The sequence below is a fragment of the Schistosoma haematobium genome, chromosome ZW (genome assembly GCF_000699445.3).
Source record: "Schistosoma haematobium chromosome ZW, whole genome shotgun sequence".
NCBI lineage: Eukaryota > Metazoa > Platyhelminthes > Trematoda > Strigeidida > Schistosomatidae > Schistosoma > Schistosoma haematobium.
Window position 1 is genome coordinate 28,116,487 of NC_067195.1, and position 19,519 is coordinate 28,136,005.

Sequence of the window (19,519 nt, forward strand, 5' to 3'; positions counted from 1 at the left end):
TCATGGCGTCATGCAAATGCAACCAGTGCTCATCCAATTGATTAGTGCTGTCTCGGCTCTAGTGCTTAGTGAAACACCAACCCCAGCAAAGCCAGATAGAGATGCCACAGAGTCTCCGGACAAACGCACGTGAAACAAGCTTTCCGAAGAGACAGATGGAGAGAGAATTTATAGTACTTCACTACAGTCTTGAATAGACAACATACATCGATGTTGAGACTTTCTAAGGAAATAGTCAACCCTATCTGTTGTTCGATCTGCATCAGTGTGAGAACGTTGAAGGAAGCCAGTTTGAATGTCATACGTAGTTTCAGAAAGATTGTATCAGTATTCTTAGTCGGTGGTATCATTCAACTTTTGACCAGTCAGTGACTCGAAATCGTTTAGATGGGACAGGGTTTCCACCATAGGCGAGCTGCTATATAAGTTGAAAAATAAAGGAATACATAAAATAAAATAAATGCGAGTTGACAAGTAACTCAATATAAACTAACAACGAATGGTACCGAATATTTGTGAGGATGAGGATCAAAGCAGGTATATGTTTTTCGAGTTGTATTTATGATTAATTTTGTGAGAGAGCTGGTATACTACTCATGTGTCTAAACCGAAGTAGGTGATTTTCTTTCGGGCCACTCCCTGATCGTTTAACTTGGAGATGTAATCTTCGAGTCAGTGGAGCGACGTTACAATATGTGGTCTTCCCTGCCCCCAAATGCCCTGGTATGGCTGAGAGTGGAGAGAGTCCGCTCTCCCTCTCGAAATGCTCTCACACGGCCACGCGTATATAGCCTCTGCCAGGGAAGTCCTACTCACTGCCTTCCCGTGGCGGGGGTGTTGTTTACAAAAATGAGAGGACGAAAAGCAAATGTCCGGCGCTTTAACCGGATTCAAAACCAATGGTGCACATGGGCTCCAGTATCCTGCGGGAACAAATGGCGTATGAACCAATTGCTGGCCACCGGCTTCCATGGGACTGCATCTCCTTACGATGCTCCACTGCCTTGTGGATCAGACCATTAGGTCAAAGGCTCGGGGAGTGGCCCCTTAAGAAAACCACCTGCTTCGGTTTGGGCACCCGGGCAGTATCATAGCCCTCACACATATCGAATGAGATTTGTGTGGCGCATATGTATTTGGTGCCTCTTTGTACCATTATCTATGTGTTGAAATAAAAGAAAAAATAAAAACACCGAAAATATCATTCTTCATTTGTTTTCTTTGGATTCTGTCGACTATGGGGACCACTGATTTGGAATCACGGCTTTCTAACTCCTCTAGGTCATTCATCCGTGCCCACCAACTCGGTTAAAGCGCTAAGTATCCAAGAAATACTGTGTAGTGAGGATTTTTTATATATGTTATTGCATCTTGCGTAACCAGAAGTGTTAAAATCGAAACAGAACTGATATCACTTGAATAAAGTGGCAAAACACATAACAGATGAACATTTATTTCAGATGATTATAACAAACACACTTATTTGTATATGGATTTACTTGCACTCCGAGAAAGTACTAATGAATAGACCTGACAAGAACATAAGTCACGGCCAAGCAACCTAATAAACAGATCCCGGCGATTACGAACGGAGATAGCAAACCCTCAGAACATCTACGCATACTTATTCTGACAAAATGGGAGAGATTTTATAAAAAAGATCAGTCGTGGGATCGTGAATCGATTCAGTGTGACATTCGTTAACTAATCATCAAAGTAAGTAAATCTTTATATATGTGAGTATATCCAGATATTATTCTGAAGTTTAATATTTGGCCGTTACATTTATCTTTATCTGCCGTCAGCATTTGTCTTCTTCCTTGCATCGTGCGATATCAGTTCTGTTTCAGTTATAACACTAAACAAGCTAAATAAAGTTCTGAAAATCATATGACCACTTTTATTTTGAAAGTTAAAGGTTGGTTAACCAATTGTTCTAAACATTGTATAGTAAATGATTAAATAAATTTTGGTTGATAATTTAGTTTCGTAGCTCTGTTGGTTGAGGTCTATATCATTAATTTGGCGACAGTAGTTCTAATCTGATTGTGCTTCAAGGTTTTTTCTATATGTTACCTTTATCAGCTGTCAGTATTCAAGACAAGTGTAACCTTTTCCTGCTTTATTAAGATACATTCACACATAACTTTTATTATTATTAGATCATTATTATTAAATTATTATTATTATTAATTATTATTATTAATGACCATTCTCGTCTATATGCATGCTGTATAGCAACTACTCCCGATTGTGTTAAAATATTTGCAGTTGTTTCGTTGTTTTTAAAAGGAAAACAGAAATCATAATATAAATTTTTACAGCATTTTCATTTCTAATCATGTACATATTTTACAAGTTTTCGTTTGTGTTGTTTCTTAAAATCATCCAATCCATTGTTTCACCTTGATAGGTACTTCTATCTCTAGTGATGACAGTGATTTTGAAGAGGTAGTCAGCACTACATCAGATACTGGTAAATCACTATGTTATCCAAGTTCATTACACGAAAATTTATCATGCGGAAGAATAGAATCGATTAACACTAGAAGTCTGTCCGTTGTTAATAGTGATCCCAACCAACAAATAGTTCAGTTAACAAATGAAGATCAACCGAAGTAATTTTGCCAAAATATTAATTGATTTTTATGATTGGAAATATCCCCTTATATTATATTTCTTTAATAGAAAGTATCAACTTGTTATTAATTCGTATGAAATTATGATCTTGTTCCTTAGAATTCGTGCTTGCTTCTTTCATTTCTTTTACTTTTATAATATCTGTAACGACAAAGCAGACGATTTATTGTTAATGAGTTGTACTCTCGATATGTTGGATGCCTTACAAGTGTATAGAACTTCAATGCTGAAAAGTAATATAATATTCCATTCGATTGTTTTTCACTTAAAATGATTGGTTGGATTAAGATACTGTTAGGTTGGAGCGGATATTTCGGAAAGGTAAACTTTTCAGAACTGGTATACGGTGAATTATGGTGTATATTTTTGGTGTGTAATTGCTGAATATTTTGTTTATGGTATTTTGATATTGTCCTTATTACAAACTAACTTACGCGGTATCGATGTATGTTTTACCGTTTTGAAAGTATCGTTAATCAGTTTTATAACTATTTCTCGGTTTTATATCATATGAATTTTGTACAAGCTGTAACTTCTTATTTATGGTGAGTTATGATCTTGTAGCTAATATATATAGTTCCATAGGTTTTTGAATTCTAATAATAGAAGGTAGATCGGCTTGCTGTTATTGTGTTCTGACTGGATACTGGGATCCAGAAAAACTACTTTGGATCAATAGGAACCAGGATTTTTAGTCATTGTGAGTGGTCAGTTTTCTTATTGATTAAATAGGTCATTGATGTGATTGGCTTAAGCGAACTCTAATAAGTTTGTGTATATGCAAATGACTTTACATAATAATAATGATGCTAATTCATTTATTCAATCTTCACTCCGTATGTAAATTTTAAATTTTACGTCAAGGTTTCATGTTATGTAATATGTCCTAACTCCAACTTTCCGTTTAATGAAAAAAATAAAATCAAATTTTTCCTGATTTATATTATGTGATATCTTATATTCGTTTGATCAATAAACTATTTAGTGTACACCAATAAGAATAATTGATACTGGATGTATTTAATAGGTTACCAAGCTTCACAAAACCTATGTTTAATAATAATTAAATAGTAATAATCTCGATTGAGGCAAAAGCAAACAACCAGTAATGTTCACAGTTTCAAATTAAACTCAATTAGTGATAGACGTTTATTTAGTTAATGTTGTGCATCCACTAGTGGCACATTGGTTTATTTCTGAGTGATTTTTATTTTAATACCCCTCCTTCTTTTAAATTTTGTAACCCATTGAATCGATAAAACCATTCACGGTGATCACGTGCACACTAATGCACAAAAAGCATCTATTTAAAAATATTGCCAACCGACAATTCAAACATCTTACGTTTATAATGTCAGAACTTTACATTTGATTCGCGTATTAATTATCTTTTATTAGTTAGTTTAGAGTGTGGTAAACTGTAAACCTTTTATCAAATGATCAGCAAGTTAAGGAAACCCTGAGGATTTCGATATTGTTGCCACCAATTCTTAAATTTCACTGGGTATATCGTTCAGAAGATACATAGTTTCTAATTTGTTTGTTTCAGTTAACTGTGTTCAGCGGAAGACTAAGTTTCCGAACGAAATTGTTTCTTTAAGAAAATCAAAGTATTTATAATATTTAAGTTATTGATAATATCATGACCGAAGCGTTTATAAATCTGTTCTAATTCTTATGGCTTTTTTGTATTTATCGTGTGGTTGAGTAACGACAGTGTAGTTTAACCCTGATCAAATAGTTCTACTTTTAGGTTGATGCAGAGTACTAGAGCCTTACTGACAAAATGCTTATATACTGATATGACGGGAAGAAAAGTCAGAATTAGATTGATTTACTCATTATGATTTTTATTCAACATTAATTCCGTTTTAATTCAATGTAACGATTATTCAGTATAGTATTTGTTTCTATTTTCCCATATTACATTTTATTCTGTATAATATACAATGTTCTTGTATTCTAATGCACATGAACTATTCTCAGCATATGATTTGTTATAACTCTGGGTATTATTTATATATGTGATTTTATTCTAATTATTAATCAAAAATGGGTATATGAATTAATATATAAATGAGTGTATTTTCGCCTAGGGTCGTCGCGATTGTTCGTGCTTCTGGCTTGTTGTGGAATATATTTCCCTCTCCTGAACTTGTACTTCTCTCTCTAGTTATCTGGTCTGGGACGTGTCGGAGTAGCTAGCATATCTGTCATTGTAATACAGAGTCTTTATTCAGTTCACAGATTAGGTGAATTCGTAATCTCTTTAAACACAGCATATACATATATAAATGCTTTTGATTTGTACCATACTGTCAGTCGGATCTGTCTAAAACATTTGGAGCATTCGTAGCAGTGAATGCACACTACGAGTTTACAGTATATGTATTACTTACTTACCCATTGTAGAGAAGCGTAGGCTTCCCACCAGGATTCTCCATCGAACTCTGTCCTAGGCACAATCCCTTCCAGCTGCTATTCATCCTTTCGATGTCTGCTTCCAATTCTCGACGCAGTGTGTTCTTTGGTCTTCCTCACTTTCGTTTCCCTTCAGGACTCCAAGTTAGCGCTTGCTTCGTGATGCAGTTTGGTGATTTCCGTAATGTATGCTCTATTTACTTCCAGCGTCTTTTCCTAATTTCCTCTTCAGATGGAACCCGGTTTGTTCTCTCCCACAGTATGCTATTGCTAATAGTATCCGGTCAATGGACATTGAGTATCTTACGTAGACAACTGTTTATAAATACTTGTATCTTTTTGACGATGGTTGTAGTAGTTCTCGAGATTTCAGCTTCGTACAATAGAACTGATTGGGGGTTCGTATTGAAGATTCTGACTTTGATGTTGCTTGACTGTTGTTTTGAGTTTCATATGTTCTCAAATCGAGAGAATGCTGTCCTTGTTTTGCCAACCCGTGCTTTCACATCTGTACCAGATCCTCCTTGTTTATTAATGATGCTGCCCGAACACGTGAAAGGTTCCACCCCTTCCAGAGCTTCTCTATCAAGTGTGATTGTGTTGGTGCTTATCGTGTTATATTTGGGGATCTTAGTTTATTACTTGTGTGTGTTGAGACCTATTGATGCAGACGCTTCTACCACACTGGTTGTCTTGACCTGCATTTGTACATGTGTATGAGATAGAAGAGCCAGATCATCTGTAAAGTCCAAATCGTCTAGTTCCATCTAAGCTGTCCGTTATATTCCATGTTGTCCTTCAGATGTGGAGGTCTTCATAACCCATTCAACCACCAGAAGAAGGAAAACGTGGGAGAGTAAGCAGCCTTGTCTGACTCCGGTCTTCATTTGGAATGCGTCTGTCAGCTGTCTAGATCTCGACCCTAAATCGTACGGCTTTATTATGATCTAGATGTTTTATATTGGTATTGTTTAAACTATGTAGTATTTAGCTTGAGTTTCGGAGTGCTTTCCACAAAGGTTTTGTGGAATTTTGATTTTTTTTCATCTACAGAGTTATTTCTATCTACGTTCCTTAATCATCTGTATGGTATCATGAAATTGTTTTGAAATTTCTATCTTCTGCGTTTCAATAATAATTTTCTAGGTCTCGGAAACATGGGACTGTTGTAACCGGTTCGACACAAAACTTTATTTCCTGTAATGTCACAACAAACCCTCATACTGCATCTTGGAGGGATAGCGAATCTGTTCACCGTTTTTGGAAACCTATTGATCCAGACGAATATAATAGACCAAAAGAGTATCTTGATTCAGCTGTTTCATGGTTTTCAACTAATGATACTCAATGTTGTCCTCCAAATATTCATTCCGAATCTGCAAACACATTTGAATTTACGGAAAATGAGATCAAAGACACTGACTTCACGGGTATCTTTCTTGATTGACATAAATATGTATTTTATCATATTTAACCTCATGTGTAGATTTCATGGAAATTTCGCTACATTATCACCGAACAATAACAGTAAATCAGTTGATAATTACTGGTCTTTAAGCCACCCTTACTTTATATTGATAACCATACTAGTCTGGCTTAAAACCCTTGACCTAATAGTTAGAATTTGTATACTTTTGAAAACCAAGTCATAGACCTGTAAATCGTTCACTAAAGAACTACCTTTTGTTTTTTGTATCTCATATGAACACGTGACCCCAAATTAAACCCCGACTATTTTCATTAGCCTAGAAACAGTGAGAATTTACAAATCTCTATTGTTTTTCGGTGTACGCAATTGACTTTTTACCACTTAATTTCTGCTTTGAACTGCAGCTTGAGAAAAATTTCCACAATAAGCGCGACTTTAGGCCTCAACTCACAAAACTTTAATTTTGGTTTCAGTTTTAGAACTCAGTTAATTCGTGATAGTGTAAGGCTTGGTGTTTAAAGGCACAGGTTGACCACATGGAAACTGCGGTAATTTTCTGTTGGCAATTCAGTCATCCAAATTTTAGTGCCTAGACAGTTGAAAAATAGAATATAGCCAGTGTTCGTAAATTAATTATCTGTGAGAATTACAAACCTAGTGTTTTGGAGGTTTTCTGTGATTTGATTTGATGAAACTTCCAATTGTCAATATCAGTGAATAGAATGCTAATCCTTAAGTGGACCTAATAAAATAATGTGGTGGGGTGATGGCTACTCACGAGATCGGATAATTGATTTAGGTCTTCGAATGATTAGAGATCAAAGACGAGACGGATAACCATGCTTATATATAAAATATGAACGCAATATAAACATAATGAAATGTGATAAGCGACTGGAGAAAGTTAAGACTTAACTTTTAGGTCTAATCTCTGGGCATTGTATCACCCAATCTGACAAATGGTTTATATGAATAAGCTGTATTACTAAATTTAATCAGCCTGATTGTATACACTTCTCTACATCTAGCTGGATTTTGGTTTCTTGCTAACTAAATATTGTGCGGCTGTTCAAAGTACTTTAAATTAGGCTTCTGTGTAGATAAACTATGAGAAGGCTGTCTACTCAAACACCACTGGTCGATTCAAAGAGTATGACAGGCTTTTATCAGAGTTTTCAACCTCGAGTGGTGTTCGTCAAAGCTACTCACTACCCCCCCCTTTTTAATTTCGTCATAGATGTTCTAGAAATCATCCTCTCTTCATCTAAATTAGTAAAAATTGCTTTCCTACTAGTAGGTTCCCTTATCTACTTAGAATATGCGGATGACGTGGTCTTATTTGTTGAAGACTCCGATGTACTGCAGCTTTTTGGACGCCTTGAGTAACAGTGCAAGTATTTTTAGAGTGCATCTCTCTATATTTGAATACGAAGTTTTGCCTCGGGATCGGTGTGCTTCTGCCTAAAGCGATCATAGGGAGCAAAGTAATTGATTATGTTGACCCCTTCACTTATCTTGAAGTCTCATTAGCCTCGGTGGGCTGGTGTCTGACATGTGTGTTGGGAAAATTAAGTGAGCAATGATGAGGTTAGGCAGAGTACACTGATATTAGTAAACTAAGTGGTGTTCATTTGATACTGCTTATGGAAGTAATTAGTATCTAGTATTGTTTATAAACAAAACTAGGAAATAACCTTTATTCTCTTAATAAATATAAAACTTTTTACATTCATAGGTATTGGTTATTTGAATCTTCTCATAGATGAACCCAGTAGCTAAGTGAATAGCCTTCGTCTTCCCATCCCATTATACACATTATTGCTTCAGTTTCTAGCTTCATATCATATTGCCCATTAATTTGTTTTGTACAGATTGTTATCAGTTGTCAAAATATTTATTTATTTACATCAAAGTTTCCATCTTAACTTATAAATACTACATTTCTTGTCTTGCGCTCGTCTCTCTGGCACATCTATGAAGGTAGGGATTCATAGTTGTAGTATACGAACATTTCTAATAGGCTCTATGCCAAAAAATCTCGAAAAATCTAATAGGGATCTTTTCATTAATAAAATAGTTTTATTGGCAGTTAATTAGTTATCTGGTATTGAGAATGTATTATTTAAATACTAACACTTAGTAAGTTACTTTTAATGGTTTTCATGTTTCAGACATGCTCTGAGAAACGAAAATATGATGTGATCCTTCCGACGAGACTTTTTAGTCTATTTTTTTCAGAATTTCAGTTGACAATTCTGTGTAGAACAGGCGAAATTCGTCAATTTTACTCACTCGATCAGTGATTTTACACGTTCACAAGAGTAGACAGAATAATACTTATCCGATTATTTTTATAAACTTGATGTGATTAATACTTTGTTCTTGTTCAATTCACTAAATAATCTAATTTACTACTATTTTTGAATTTCGACCTCAGTGGCTCCTCGACAGCTGTTCTGTTGGGCTCCCTTGTTATCTGGTTCATTATGCCATCGATGTGATCCAAGCGGTCGATGTCCTATACATGGCAGAATTGTTAAACGTGACAAAATAACTGGGAGACCGATTAATATGAATGACCGAAAACTTCTCCAAAGAGAAATGGAATCTAAGAGATTAGCTAGACAAAAAAGTGAGTTTTCTTGTGTAATGGTGTAATTTCACACGAATTTTCTTTGTTATATCAATTCATAAGTTGAAGGCTGCTCTGTGAAAAATGTAGATTTTTTAACATCGATATCAATCTTCTCTCTTCATTGTTTTGACCACTTATAAAGTTGTTATTCACAAAAAAAATAGAGTTTTCAGTGAAATATTACTAATTGTTCTTGAAATAATAAGCTTTGTGATCTAATTTTGTACATGTTAACATGAATTTAACAAATTGGTCCCTGCACAGCAGCTCGCATATGGTCGAAACCCTGTTCTACCCAAGTTAAACGATCAGGGAGTGGCCCGAAAGAAAATCACCTACTTCGGTTTAGACACATGAGTAGTATACCAGCTCTCTCACAAAATTAATCATAAATACAACTCGAAAAACATATACCTGCTTTGATCCTCATCCTCACAAATATTCGGTACCATTCGTTGTTAGTTTATATTGAGTTACTTGTCAACTCGCATTTATTTTATTTTATGTATTCCTTTATTTTTCAACTTATATAGCAGCTCGCCTATGGTGGAAACCCTGTCCCATCTAAACGATTTCGAGTCACTGACTGGTCAAAAGTTGAATGATACCACCGACTAAGAATACTGATACAATCTTTCTGAAACTACGTATGACATTCAAACTGGCTTCCTTCAACGTTCTCACACTGATGCAGATCGAACAACAGATAGGGTTGACTATTTCCTTAGAAAGTCTCAACATCGATGTATGTTGTCTATTCAAGACTGTAGTGAAGTACTATAAATTCTCTCTCCATCTGTCTCTTCGGAAAGCTTGTTTCACGTGCGTTTGTCCGGAGACTCTGTGGCATCTCTATCTGGCTTTGCTGGGGTTGGTGTTTCACTAAGCACTAGAGCCGAGACAGCACTAATCAATTGGATGAGCACTGGTTGCATTTGCATGACGCCATGAAAATGGCGAGTAAATTCGCTTGCAGCTTCGCGAAACGTCCAGCTTATAAGCGCTGAATTTCTACAGGATCGTTACAACCTGTTGACGCACATCAGTCTATTCCGAGTGGCTGCGAGTTTGACCATAAATGAAGATTATTGTGTAATGAAATTGTGCGAAGTTTGCGTATGAACCGAGAAGCTTGGTGGTCGGAGCGTACTAACGAGTTGGAAGCAGCAGCTGCATCTTGTGACTTCCTGAAGCTCTTTCAACTCATCCGAGACACTGGCAGCAAGAAGTCAGGTGTATGAAACAATCTGTCAAGCTGGCAGAATGTCAATCGATAACATCTACCGACATCTTGAACGATAGTCTGGGTTTTTCGAGCAGCAGTTTAACTGGTCTGCTGCCCCGGCGACGTCTATTAGACTGTCCTGCTCTCCATGGCAGGTGGCGACTGATCCACCTGACGAGGCGGAAATCTGTAGGGAACTCCGACTCTTGAAGTGTCACAAATCACCAAGCTCAGATGACCTACCTCTGGTCCTTTTTAAAGATGTTGGTGACTTTATCGTTAAGGAACTGACTGAGTTGTTGACAAATGTCTGGCAATTAGAGAGTGTGTTCCAACATCATGGAATGAGTAGATAGTTGCTCCTATCTTCAAGAAGAATTCACGTCGTTTCTGTAACAACTATCGGGGGATAGTTCTACTTCCGATTGCGTCCAAACTATTAGTTTCTGTCATACTTCGTAGATTGTTCAAAACCTTAGAAAGATTGACTGGTGAGGAGCAGACTGGCTTTTGTTCTGGTTGAGGATGTATTGGTCATATCTTCACCCTCCTCCAAATGTTAGAACACCGTCATACTCATCACAAGCCAACAACCATAGTGACATTAGGGCCGCCTTCGATTCGTTGGACAGGACTGTCATCTGAGACTGTTTATTGAGGAAGGGTGTGCTCCATATACAAACACCTCAGGCAGAGGAGGGCATACAACCACCTCTCTCCATTGTTCCATTCAAGCAGTGGGGTTAGGTGGAGTTTCCCAATCTTACCATTTCTCTTCGACTTTGCTATCGATGACGTTCTGGAAACAGTTCTGATGGATGGAGGTAATGATGGTGTGGACCTGTTGTCTGGAGAAAGACTTATCGACTTGGAATATGACGATGATATTGTCTTACTGTGCGATAATACCCAAGCCATGCAATCCGCATCTAATCAGTTGGCAATTAGTGTCCGTTGGTATGGCATATGCTTTGCACCTTCGAAATGTAAAGTACTTTTACAGGACTGGTAGGCCCCTGATCCTGCACTCACCCTGGATAGTGAGCAGATAGAAGTAGTCGAGAAGTTCGTGTATCTGGGTAGCTGCATGGTGGTGGCATGAGTGATGAGATCAATTCATGTATAGTAAAAGCCAGAGCGGTTTATGCCAATCTGGGCCATCTTTGGCACCTTCGTGATGTTAGCCTGGCTGTAAAAGATCGAATCTACAACGCATCTGTTGAGAATCTTAGACAACTCATCACCATTGTTGTCTCCGGAAGGTTGCTAACATCCAGTGATACCGCCATGTGAGTAATGAGGAGGTTCGGCATCGTGTGTATGCGGGTACAGTGACGATAATTCACCCGGTATCACCATCTTGAAACACCGACTGTGATGGCTCGGACATGTACTACGAATATCGCAACAGCGAATTCTACGTCGTGCATTATTTGCTGATGATGGGACCGGTCGGAAAAAGCGGAGGTGGTCAGTGCACAATGTAGTATTGTGGTATGAAAGAAAGCTGTACTGAACCGTCTTCTATTGGTCCGTCACGTCAGTCAGTCAGTAACAACGTAGAACTTCGTACGTACGTACATCAGTTAAAGTTGCCACACCACATTAGCACAGAGATGCAGATGTCGATTCAAATCTCATAGTGGTAGGGGTAGTAAAAGTATAACCAGTAATCGGAAAGATTAGGGTTTGAAGATGTTATTCAAGGAGTATAATCCAGTGAAATAAATTTGGGAAGAGGAAAAAAGGGACATGAAGAATTCAGATTAGAATTTGCGAGAACACAAAAGGTAGATGCACCCGTGCCATTGCAAACAACTTTGAGCCATGTCGTTCAAGGTCTCTAACCATCGGTTGCTATCATCTCGCTGATACTAACCAGGTAGTCTACACCTACCAACGTGGATCAGTCCACTTGTCAGTGACTTCATAGACTTGTGCCATGTTTTGGTCTGGCCGCCCCTAGCTTCCTTCCAACCTACTCCTATACCATTGAACATCGCAAGTCGAGGCAGTCGGTCGTTGGGCATACGTAACACGTGTCCCAGCCATCTCAACTGATGAAGCTTCACTACTTCATCAATTGATTTACAATCCTTACCTAGTACCCGTTTCCTAACAACTGTATTACTTACAAGATGGTCCCAGGATATACGAGCACTGTTTCGAAGACACCTATGATCGAATACTAGTAACCTACGAATATCCTCTACTCTTACCGGCCATGCTTCACTTCCATAAAGTAGGACAGAACAAACTGCTGCGCAGTAAACACGTCCTTCGGTTGGTAGACGGATATCTTACCTTAAACGACGTATCATTGCAATTGCAACTGACTAAAATAGATCATTATTTTTAACGGCACTTAGTTTGTACAAAATAAACTTCCAATCAGCTGAGGGGATTTATTAAACAAATAAGAACCGACTTGAACAACATTGTTTCCATACCATTGAGATTGTCTTTTTTGCGTTCAATTTCATATCATACCACAATTAATAAGGACGCTTATCGTATTTTTGTTATTGTTAAAGATAACTAACTCTAGCTGCATTTTTTGTCTCTGGAGTCATTATAGAGTTTAAAGCATTGGTGGATACTTTTATTGTTAGTATAACTCCTCAGTTGTCAATGAAATTATTCATGTATATGGTTTAGTTTTCCGGTCATTTTTACTCAGAACTAGATGAAGAAATTAAGAAAAAAGCTAGAAGACATTATCCTGGTCTTACTAATATATCAAAGAAGGAGGTAGGTGTCCGTGGGCGCCTGGGGGCACAAGTAATGAAAAAGTAATTTTCCATTTATAATTTTTTAGTCCATGAAATTTTTATTAAAAATGACATTAATCAGGTACCAGACAAATCAATCTTTTTTCTAGTTTTTTCCTCTCATCCCTCCACATTGGGGATTATTGGGTCAAGAGAATATTTCATTTTGGATATAAGGGTACCATTGCAATCTATGTTGTCTCATGGCATCTAGTCCATCAACTTCTTTTTTTCGTCTTTTTGATCCCTTAAGTAAATCGTTCAACCTGCAATAGAAATTAACTCTGTTGGAAAATCCTATATTTCCCAAACATTTTAATGAAATCATCCAGAAATAGACTGTTTAATTATCCCTATCTTGAGCATTTAAACCACGTGCACAATATTGAGTCAGGACTTACGTGACCTGCTACCTATTTGCCCAAATCTCAAGGAAACAAAATACCTGGACTCTTTTTCTGTATTAACGACGGTTAGAGAAGTAATAAACTTTCGACATTCTTTTGTCTTCTCGATAGTTGATAGCACGGTACAAGTTCGGTTGAGGATTATTTTGCGTTGTATTACTTATTGTATTGATACACGAATTTGGGTAGCTAGAGTCATCGGGAGTGAAATCATTAGGTTGTCTGGGGGAAATAACCTTAAAGCCACTTAAATCGCGTTATCCGATAACGGAATTAAATAAGTCGAATAACGAGAATTGACTTGAGAATACATATATTTCGTACATGAAGCGAATGAAACATAGCAAAGCAAAATGACACGTATGGAAGATGGCTGAGAACCACGGGCCACTAAAAATATTAATTCCAAAACCATGGTGAATATGGGCTCCAGAATCCGAAGAAAACAAATAGCGTATGAACCCATTGTTGGTCACCGACTGAGACTGCATCTCCTAACATTGTTCCACTGTGTTGTGTATTAGACTTTCAGGTCGATGGCTCTGCGTGTGATCCCCCAAGAAAACCACCTGTTTCGGTTTACACAACCGGATAGTATCACAGCACAAACACAAATCAAATGACGATTACTACTGGAAATACTATTCGTACTTCAATTAGCGTTCAGAAGAATCACGTTAACAATGATTTGATAACATTCATTTTTATGTTCTTTATATATACTACGTCAACTATATACTCCCCTCTATTCTCATTTTGTGTATTCTAATTTTTCAACTTATACAATAGCTCACCTATGGTGGAAACCCTGTCCTATCCAAACGATCTCAAGTCACTGACTGGTCGAAAGTTGAGTGATACCACCGACTACGAATAAGGAGACCACGTATACCCTTCAAACTGGCCTCCTTCAACGTTCGCACACCTGTGCAGATAGGACAACAGGTAGGGTCGGCTATTTCCTTTAGAAAGCCTCAGCATCGATGTCTGTTGTCTATCCGAGACAAGTATTCAAGACTCTAGTGAAGCACTACAAATTCGCTCTCCATCTGGTTGGTTTCACGTGCGTTTATCCGGAGACCCTGTGGCATCTTTGTCTGTTTTTTTGGCGCTGGTATTTCACCAAGCACCAGAGTTAAGGTAGCACTAATGGATTGAATCCTCGTTACCAGTCCGTTATATGCTGTTAGATTAGAAAGTTCCATCAAATTACGAAGACGTCGGTGTAAGAAACAATGTCTTTTCGTCATCTCCACTTATGCTCCGACAGATTGTAGCCCGGATTCTATCAAGGATGCGTTTTATCACCAGTTAACTGTTCGTTTACAGAAAGTGAGTTTGACAGATATTGTAGTACTAGCCAGAGACTTGAATGCTTAGGTCGGGCGTCTAGACACAGAAGCGAGTCGTTTAGGTGGTCGATGGGGGCTTGTTGGTCGCAGGTGAAGGAACGATGACTAACCACTGCAACTTTGAGTAGACTACAACCTGTTTCTGGCTAACACTCACTGTCGGCGCAGTCATCGCCGACGTGCTACTTGGAGTTCTCCTTCTGCATCTCAAGCCTGGACTCAGGTTGATCACATCGCGATCGACTATCGCTGGCGTGGTTGTGTACAAGGATGCCGCTCATTTTGGAGTGCCTATCTGGATTCTGATCGTGCCCTTGTTTACACTAATCTTATCTTGCGTTTCATACGCTAACAAATTCATCGTTCCAAATGGATCGACGTCAGCAAATTGGTTGCAGCTTCTGTTGCAACTAAATATCAATGCTAGCTACCATCCCATGGAAAAGCATAGATGAGCACGTCGGTCCACTCCGAGTGCCTGGCAAATTTTTATAAAGCTCTCTTTACATGTTTTTTTAGTGGGAAGAACCCTGACTGGTTTTATTTTCGTAACTATCATGTTTGTCTTATTACTTTTCACACATTCATAAAGTAATTTGGATTTGTTTTTGTTGTTATAGACAACTTCGTTTTTCTGTCTTCAATATCTGGTTTTCATTGTGACAATATTCATGTGTTCAACTAAATAAATGAAAACACTTATATTTTATATCACCGTGCTGTAGAAATGATATCTTACCTAAATTTTCTGTTATACTTACAGGAAAACATTACGGAAGCGTTCATGAATATTAAATTAATCAGACGGAAATGTTGAATACGCACATTTTTCTGACAATTTTCATCATGCGTGTAAAGAATAATTATCCTACCATAATTTCTCATTTTGTATATATTACTTATAAAACATAACAGTTTAAAATATGTTGGGTAGTTTTTAGTAGAAAATAGATGTACTCATACTACTAATTCTATTGATATTTCTTCAGCGTTTACACAATAAACACGACATTACTTTCTCACATCCCACACGTATCTTCCTGTCATACGTTAGTACCTGACGCAAGTCAATCTAAATATGGCATTTATTAAACAGCAGAAAAGCATTTAGAATACGTACTTTAGCACTGAAGGTGTGGCTTTCACAAAACTGAATCATGTTGCCTACGGAGGGTGCAGTTTTGGGGAGCTGGAGTTACCTCTAGGAGAGGTACTCCTGATTTAGCTACCAGTAAAAATGCATCCTCAAATCACTGGACATATCAGATATTTTTGGTAACTAATTATTAGTCAATGGTCCAAAAAACCTAAATAGGTTACTGGTTAACTAATATTAGCAAAACATTGTACTCAAAAAATACTTTGAATAGATTTTTGTTGTGAATAGAACCTTCAACAAGTTGCTACGTTTTCGCTTTCCAATGTTGTGTGTACAAACATAAAAATGAAGGCACTTTGTGAAACAAAAGACAAATTTCGGATTAAATTAAAAATAAAAAGTAGATAAGGAGTGAGGTTATAGGGTCAGTATTATATCTTGTATAACATACTAAATAAAATATCGTGTTCAGTAATCAAGTTCGAAGATAATGAACTCTAGTCTAGATGTAGTGGTGGTGGTTGTTCTGGAATAATTGAGGAAATCAGAGCTGAAAAGAACTGATAAGAAAGATTTGCTGCCAAACGTAGATTTGTAGTTATCCTCGTAAATCTCGATTCTTGTTCACCACGTAGGCTACCGTTTGCTTGATCCGTAGACTCCTGAGCAAGCTGGCTTTGCTGATTCTCCGATTGTTCACTTGCCTGTTGATAAAAAATCACATACGTTTTACAATATCGTGTTGAAGAATTGAAGTTATGACGCGTACATACAATAATACCTAATCAAAAATCTATATCAGATAGTGGAATTTGGGAAAAACACTACCATGTGGTTTTTAAAATCAAATCGACTAAGAATTCGTTGAAACTAGTGTGAATATTTTTGTTCGGTCAACAGAACAAATCATTGGGTTTGGTATCGTAGAAGTTCTCTGGAGAGCTGTTACAAATGATACTTGGTTTTCGTAGCCACTTCCTGACCAATTAGTGAAGACGTTGCAAAAATCAAGCGGGATTTGCCATGAAAATAACGAAGCCTGACTACATTAGATCTAGGAAGCGGTCGTTTTTTAGACCTCAGCACCAATTACCCGAATATAATGTTAGGGAAATATCGTTACAGGACTTATTTAACTGAGGGCTGATAGGTTTTTTCCCGAACTTTTCTTATGTGTGTAAGTAGATTTGTAGGACATTTGTAGTCGCTTACAAGATGGCTGGAAAGTTAGCGGGATGATATTTTGAGGCGTCACGCACAAAAATTGTGAGATATTTCAACATCAGCTCATCTGTTATTCAGTGAATTACTGGCAAAGCTATAATGGACTGATGTATTGGGTTACCCAATGCAGTACGGTAAAATAGGGTGTAGCTCGAGTGCCTAACACACATACATCATTAATCACACTATATGGATAACGATGGCCTTATAAGACGATACACATATGTCAAATTAACCAACGTAATGAGCTTTCAGGGCTCACAATATTACTCGGAACCAAAGATGGTCACCATATTCTTGTTCTTTGTCATATTTTGCGATCTTATCTGTGTAATCTGGGCGTTAGCTTTTGGGTGAAGTACTGTGGTGCTTCACTATACATTTGGAACAGTCCCTATGAGAATTATGGCATTCTGATTGAAAGTATGTTAAGTCAAGTCCAATTCATTTTGTTAAATTTAACATTGAACTTTTGTTGTACAGCTGATTCACTTCTAATGACTTTGACATACATCCAAGTAGTAGCATCATTTCTTAAAGTTATCTGATTATACTTCTCTGCAATAGCTTGTTTGATTATTGCACGTTTCACCTAAATACGTATTATCCACTGAATAGAAGCTACCAATTATTCCAGTTGATGTGTTCGGTTATAGTGAACGAATCGTTGCCACTTGTTTGTCCCTCACAGCGCTGGCTGCTTTTTTTTGCAATCTTGAATATAGATGTTTCTGATTTAATTTATTCTCCCGAAAATATAAAGATGTAGACAGTTTACCGAATCAACAATATTAAAAGTAACAATAGTAATAGTGCAACATGAAATTCTCAGCATACTTACTGGAGTGTTTAAATTGCTTTGTGTACCTTGCGGATTTTGTTGTGGTCGCCGTTGGGCCTGTACTATACGCTCTACAACAGCGTATCTGCGGTAGATATTATACCTAGGATTAGAATATTTTCGAAATTATGCAAATGATAATTTAAAAAGGATATTTTGATGCTTTACATGCTTCGTTATCTGTTGTCGATTGGAAAACGGTTTCTTGGCATCCACTGATCTAACCAGATAATTTAACCAATCGATTCATCCGACAATAAAAACTCCAACGATGAAAATAAACTCAAACCAAATTCGTTTAACGTCAATCCTTAAGGTTGTCTTACATCTCAAACGATCAGAATTAAGAACGATATACAGGACAAACACGAATACCGAATTAACCTGTATTCACAAAACAAATCCAATACTTAAGGTGATTGGCTGACCCACTTCAAAAATATACCAATCGAAACCAAACTTCGATGATTGGGATAATATAACATCAAGTGTATCATAAGCTTGATGATAATTAAGGAATATTTAATTTGGTACTAAACGATTTCCACGACACTCGAGATATGACACGAAAAATAACAATGAAAGTTACAGTAGAAATAGCATCAAATTGATAGCCACGTAACAAGACATTTTTAGTCTTTAGAAATCATACGCTAAAATACTACAGAAAAAAACAGCTGCATTAATTAAAATAGAAAACAACTCACATTTATAAGGGCCAATAGTGATCCTTTGATTTTGTGATATGTCAAAAAACGTTACAGATTAAAACTTAGTCGCAAACTTGATGACAATAGATTCCAATTAGTAACTGCTAAAAGTATATACTACGAGTAATTACTGTTGGAACTATACTGGTTATGTAAATAGAGGTTAGTGAAATTTAAAATTCATCTAGTGCATGAATAAACCAATGTAAAATCCTAGAAATAAAGTGAATTAACATGCCATATGTCAAAGTTGACGATCATTACGTTATTTCACTTGTGGAAGTGTATAACCCAAGGATTTTCCTTAACTAAATTTTCACGGAGTAATATTCCAAAAGGAACACATTTTTAACGACTAGTTTCGGTATATTAACGAGGGCATCCGAAATATATACTAGTGTGATTTTGTGGAGCCCATCTTTTACAACCAGACTAGATTCGTGGAGCAATTTATGGGAACATTCTGTGGATTGGAAATACTGTAATTTAACGGCAAAAAAGTGCAATTTGTTGGTACGGATATATTTGGAACGTCATGAACATTTTAGACGCATTATAATGAACAAGCTGACGACCATTTGAAGGTGTACTTTAGTAATGCTATATTTGCCTCGGTAAGTTTGCTTTGCTTACTAAAGAGATTTGTGAATGGTATTTTTATCACAGTAATCTTTTGAGAGCAGCCGGTTACTTCTATTTTATTCGTGTAGTAAAGATTAAAGAGCTCTTTCTTAAAACAAATTCAAATTCACGTTTGGGTCATCA

At 37.0% G+C, this 19,519-nt stretch overlaps 2 protein-coding genes across 5 annotated transcripts in view; one reads left to right on the plus strand and one right to left on the minus strand.

Annotated features, from left to right (window-relative positions):
* Positions 1 to 15,834, plus strand: part of MS3_00010341 (uncharacterized protein) — a 33,653-nt gene extending 17,819 nt beyond the window's left edge. Inside the window, exons 6-10 of one of the 4 annotated variants that reach the window (XM_051218704.1) lie at positions 2,414 to 2,618; positions 6,208 to 6,491; positions 8,928 to 9,122; positions 13,031 to 13,142; positions 15,501 to 15,834. In XM_051218704.1, the coding sequence (XP_051070937.1) occupies positions 2,414 to 2,618; positions 6,208 to 6,491; positions 8,928 to 9,122; positions 13,031 to 13,142; positions 15,501 to 15,543 (839 nt within the window). In that variant the 3' untranslated portion in view covers positions 15,544 to 15,834. The remainder of the gene's footprint in view (positions 1 to 2,413; positions 2,619 to 6,207; positions 6,492 to 8,927; positions 9,123 to 13,030; positions 13,143 to 15,500) is intronic. The other 3 variants (XM_051218705.1, XM_051218703.1, XM_051218706.1) reach the window with 3 other exon arrangements.
* HERPUD1 (Homocysteine-responsive ubiquitin-like domain member 1) overlaps positions 1 to 19,519 on the minus strand; it is a 117,355-nt gene that overhangs the window by 90,529 nt on the left and 7,307 nt on the right. Inside the window, exons 4-5 of the mRNA XM_051210909.1 lie at positions 18,045 to 18,147; positions 16,335 to 16,683 (exon numbers count right to left, since the gene is read on the minus strand). Of these exons, the coding sequence (XP_051070934.1) occupies positions 16,477 to 16,683; positions 18,045 to 18,147 (310 nt within the window). The 3' untranslated portion in view covers positions 16,335 to 16,476. Of the gene's footprint in view, positions 16,684 to 18,044; positions 18,148 to 19,519 lie in introns of the transcript that reaches the window.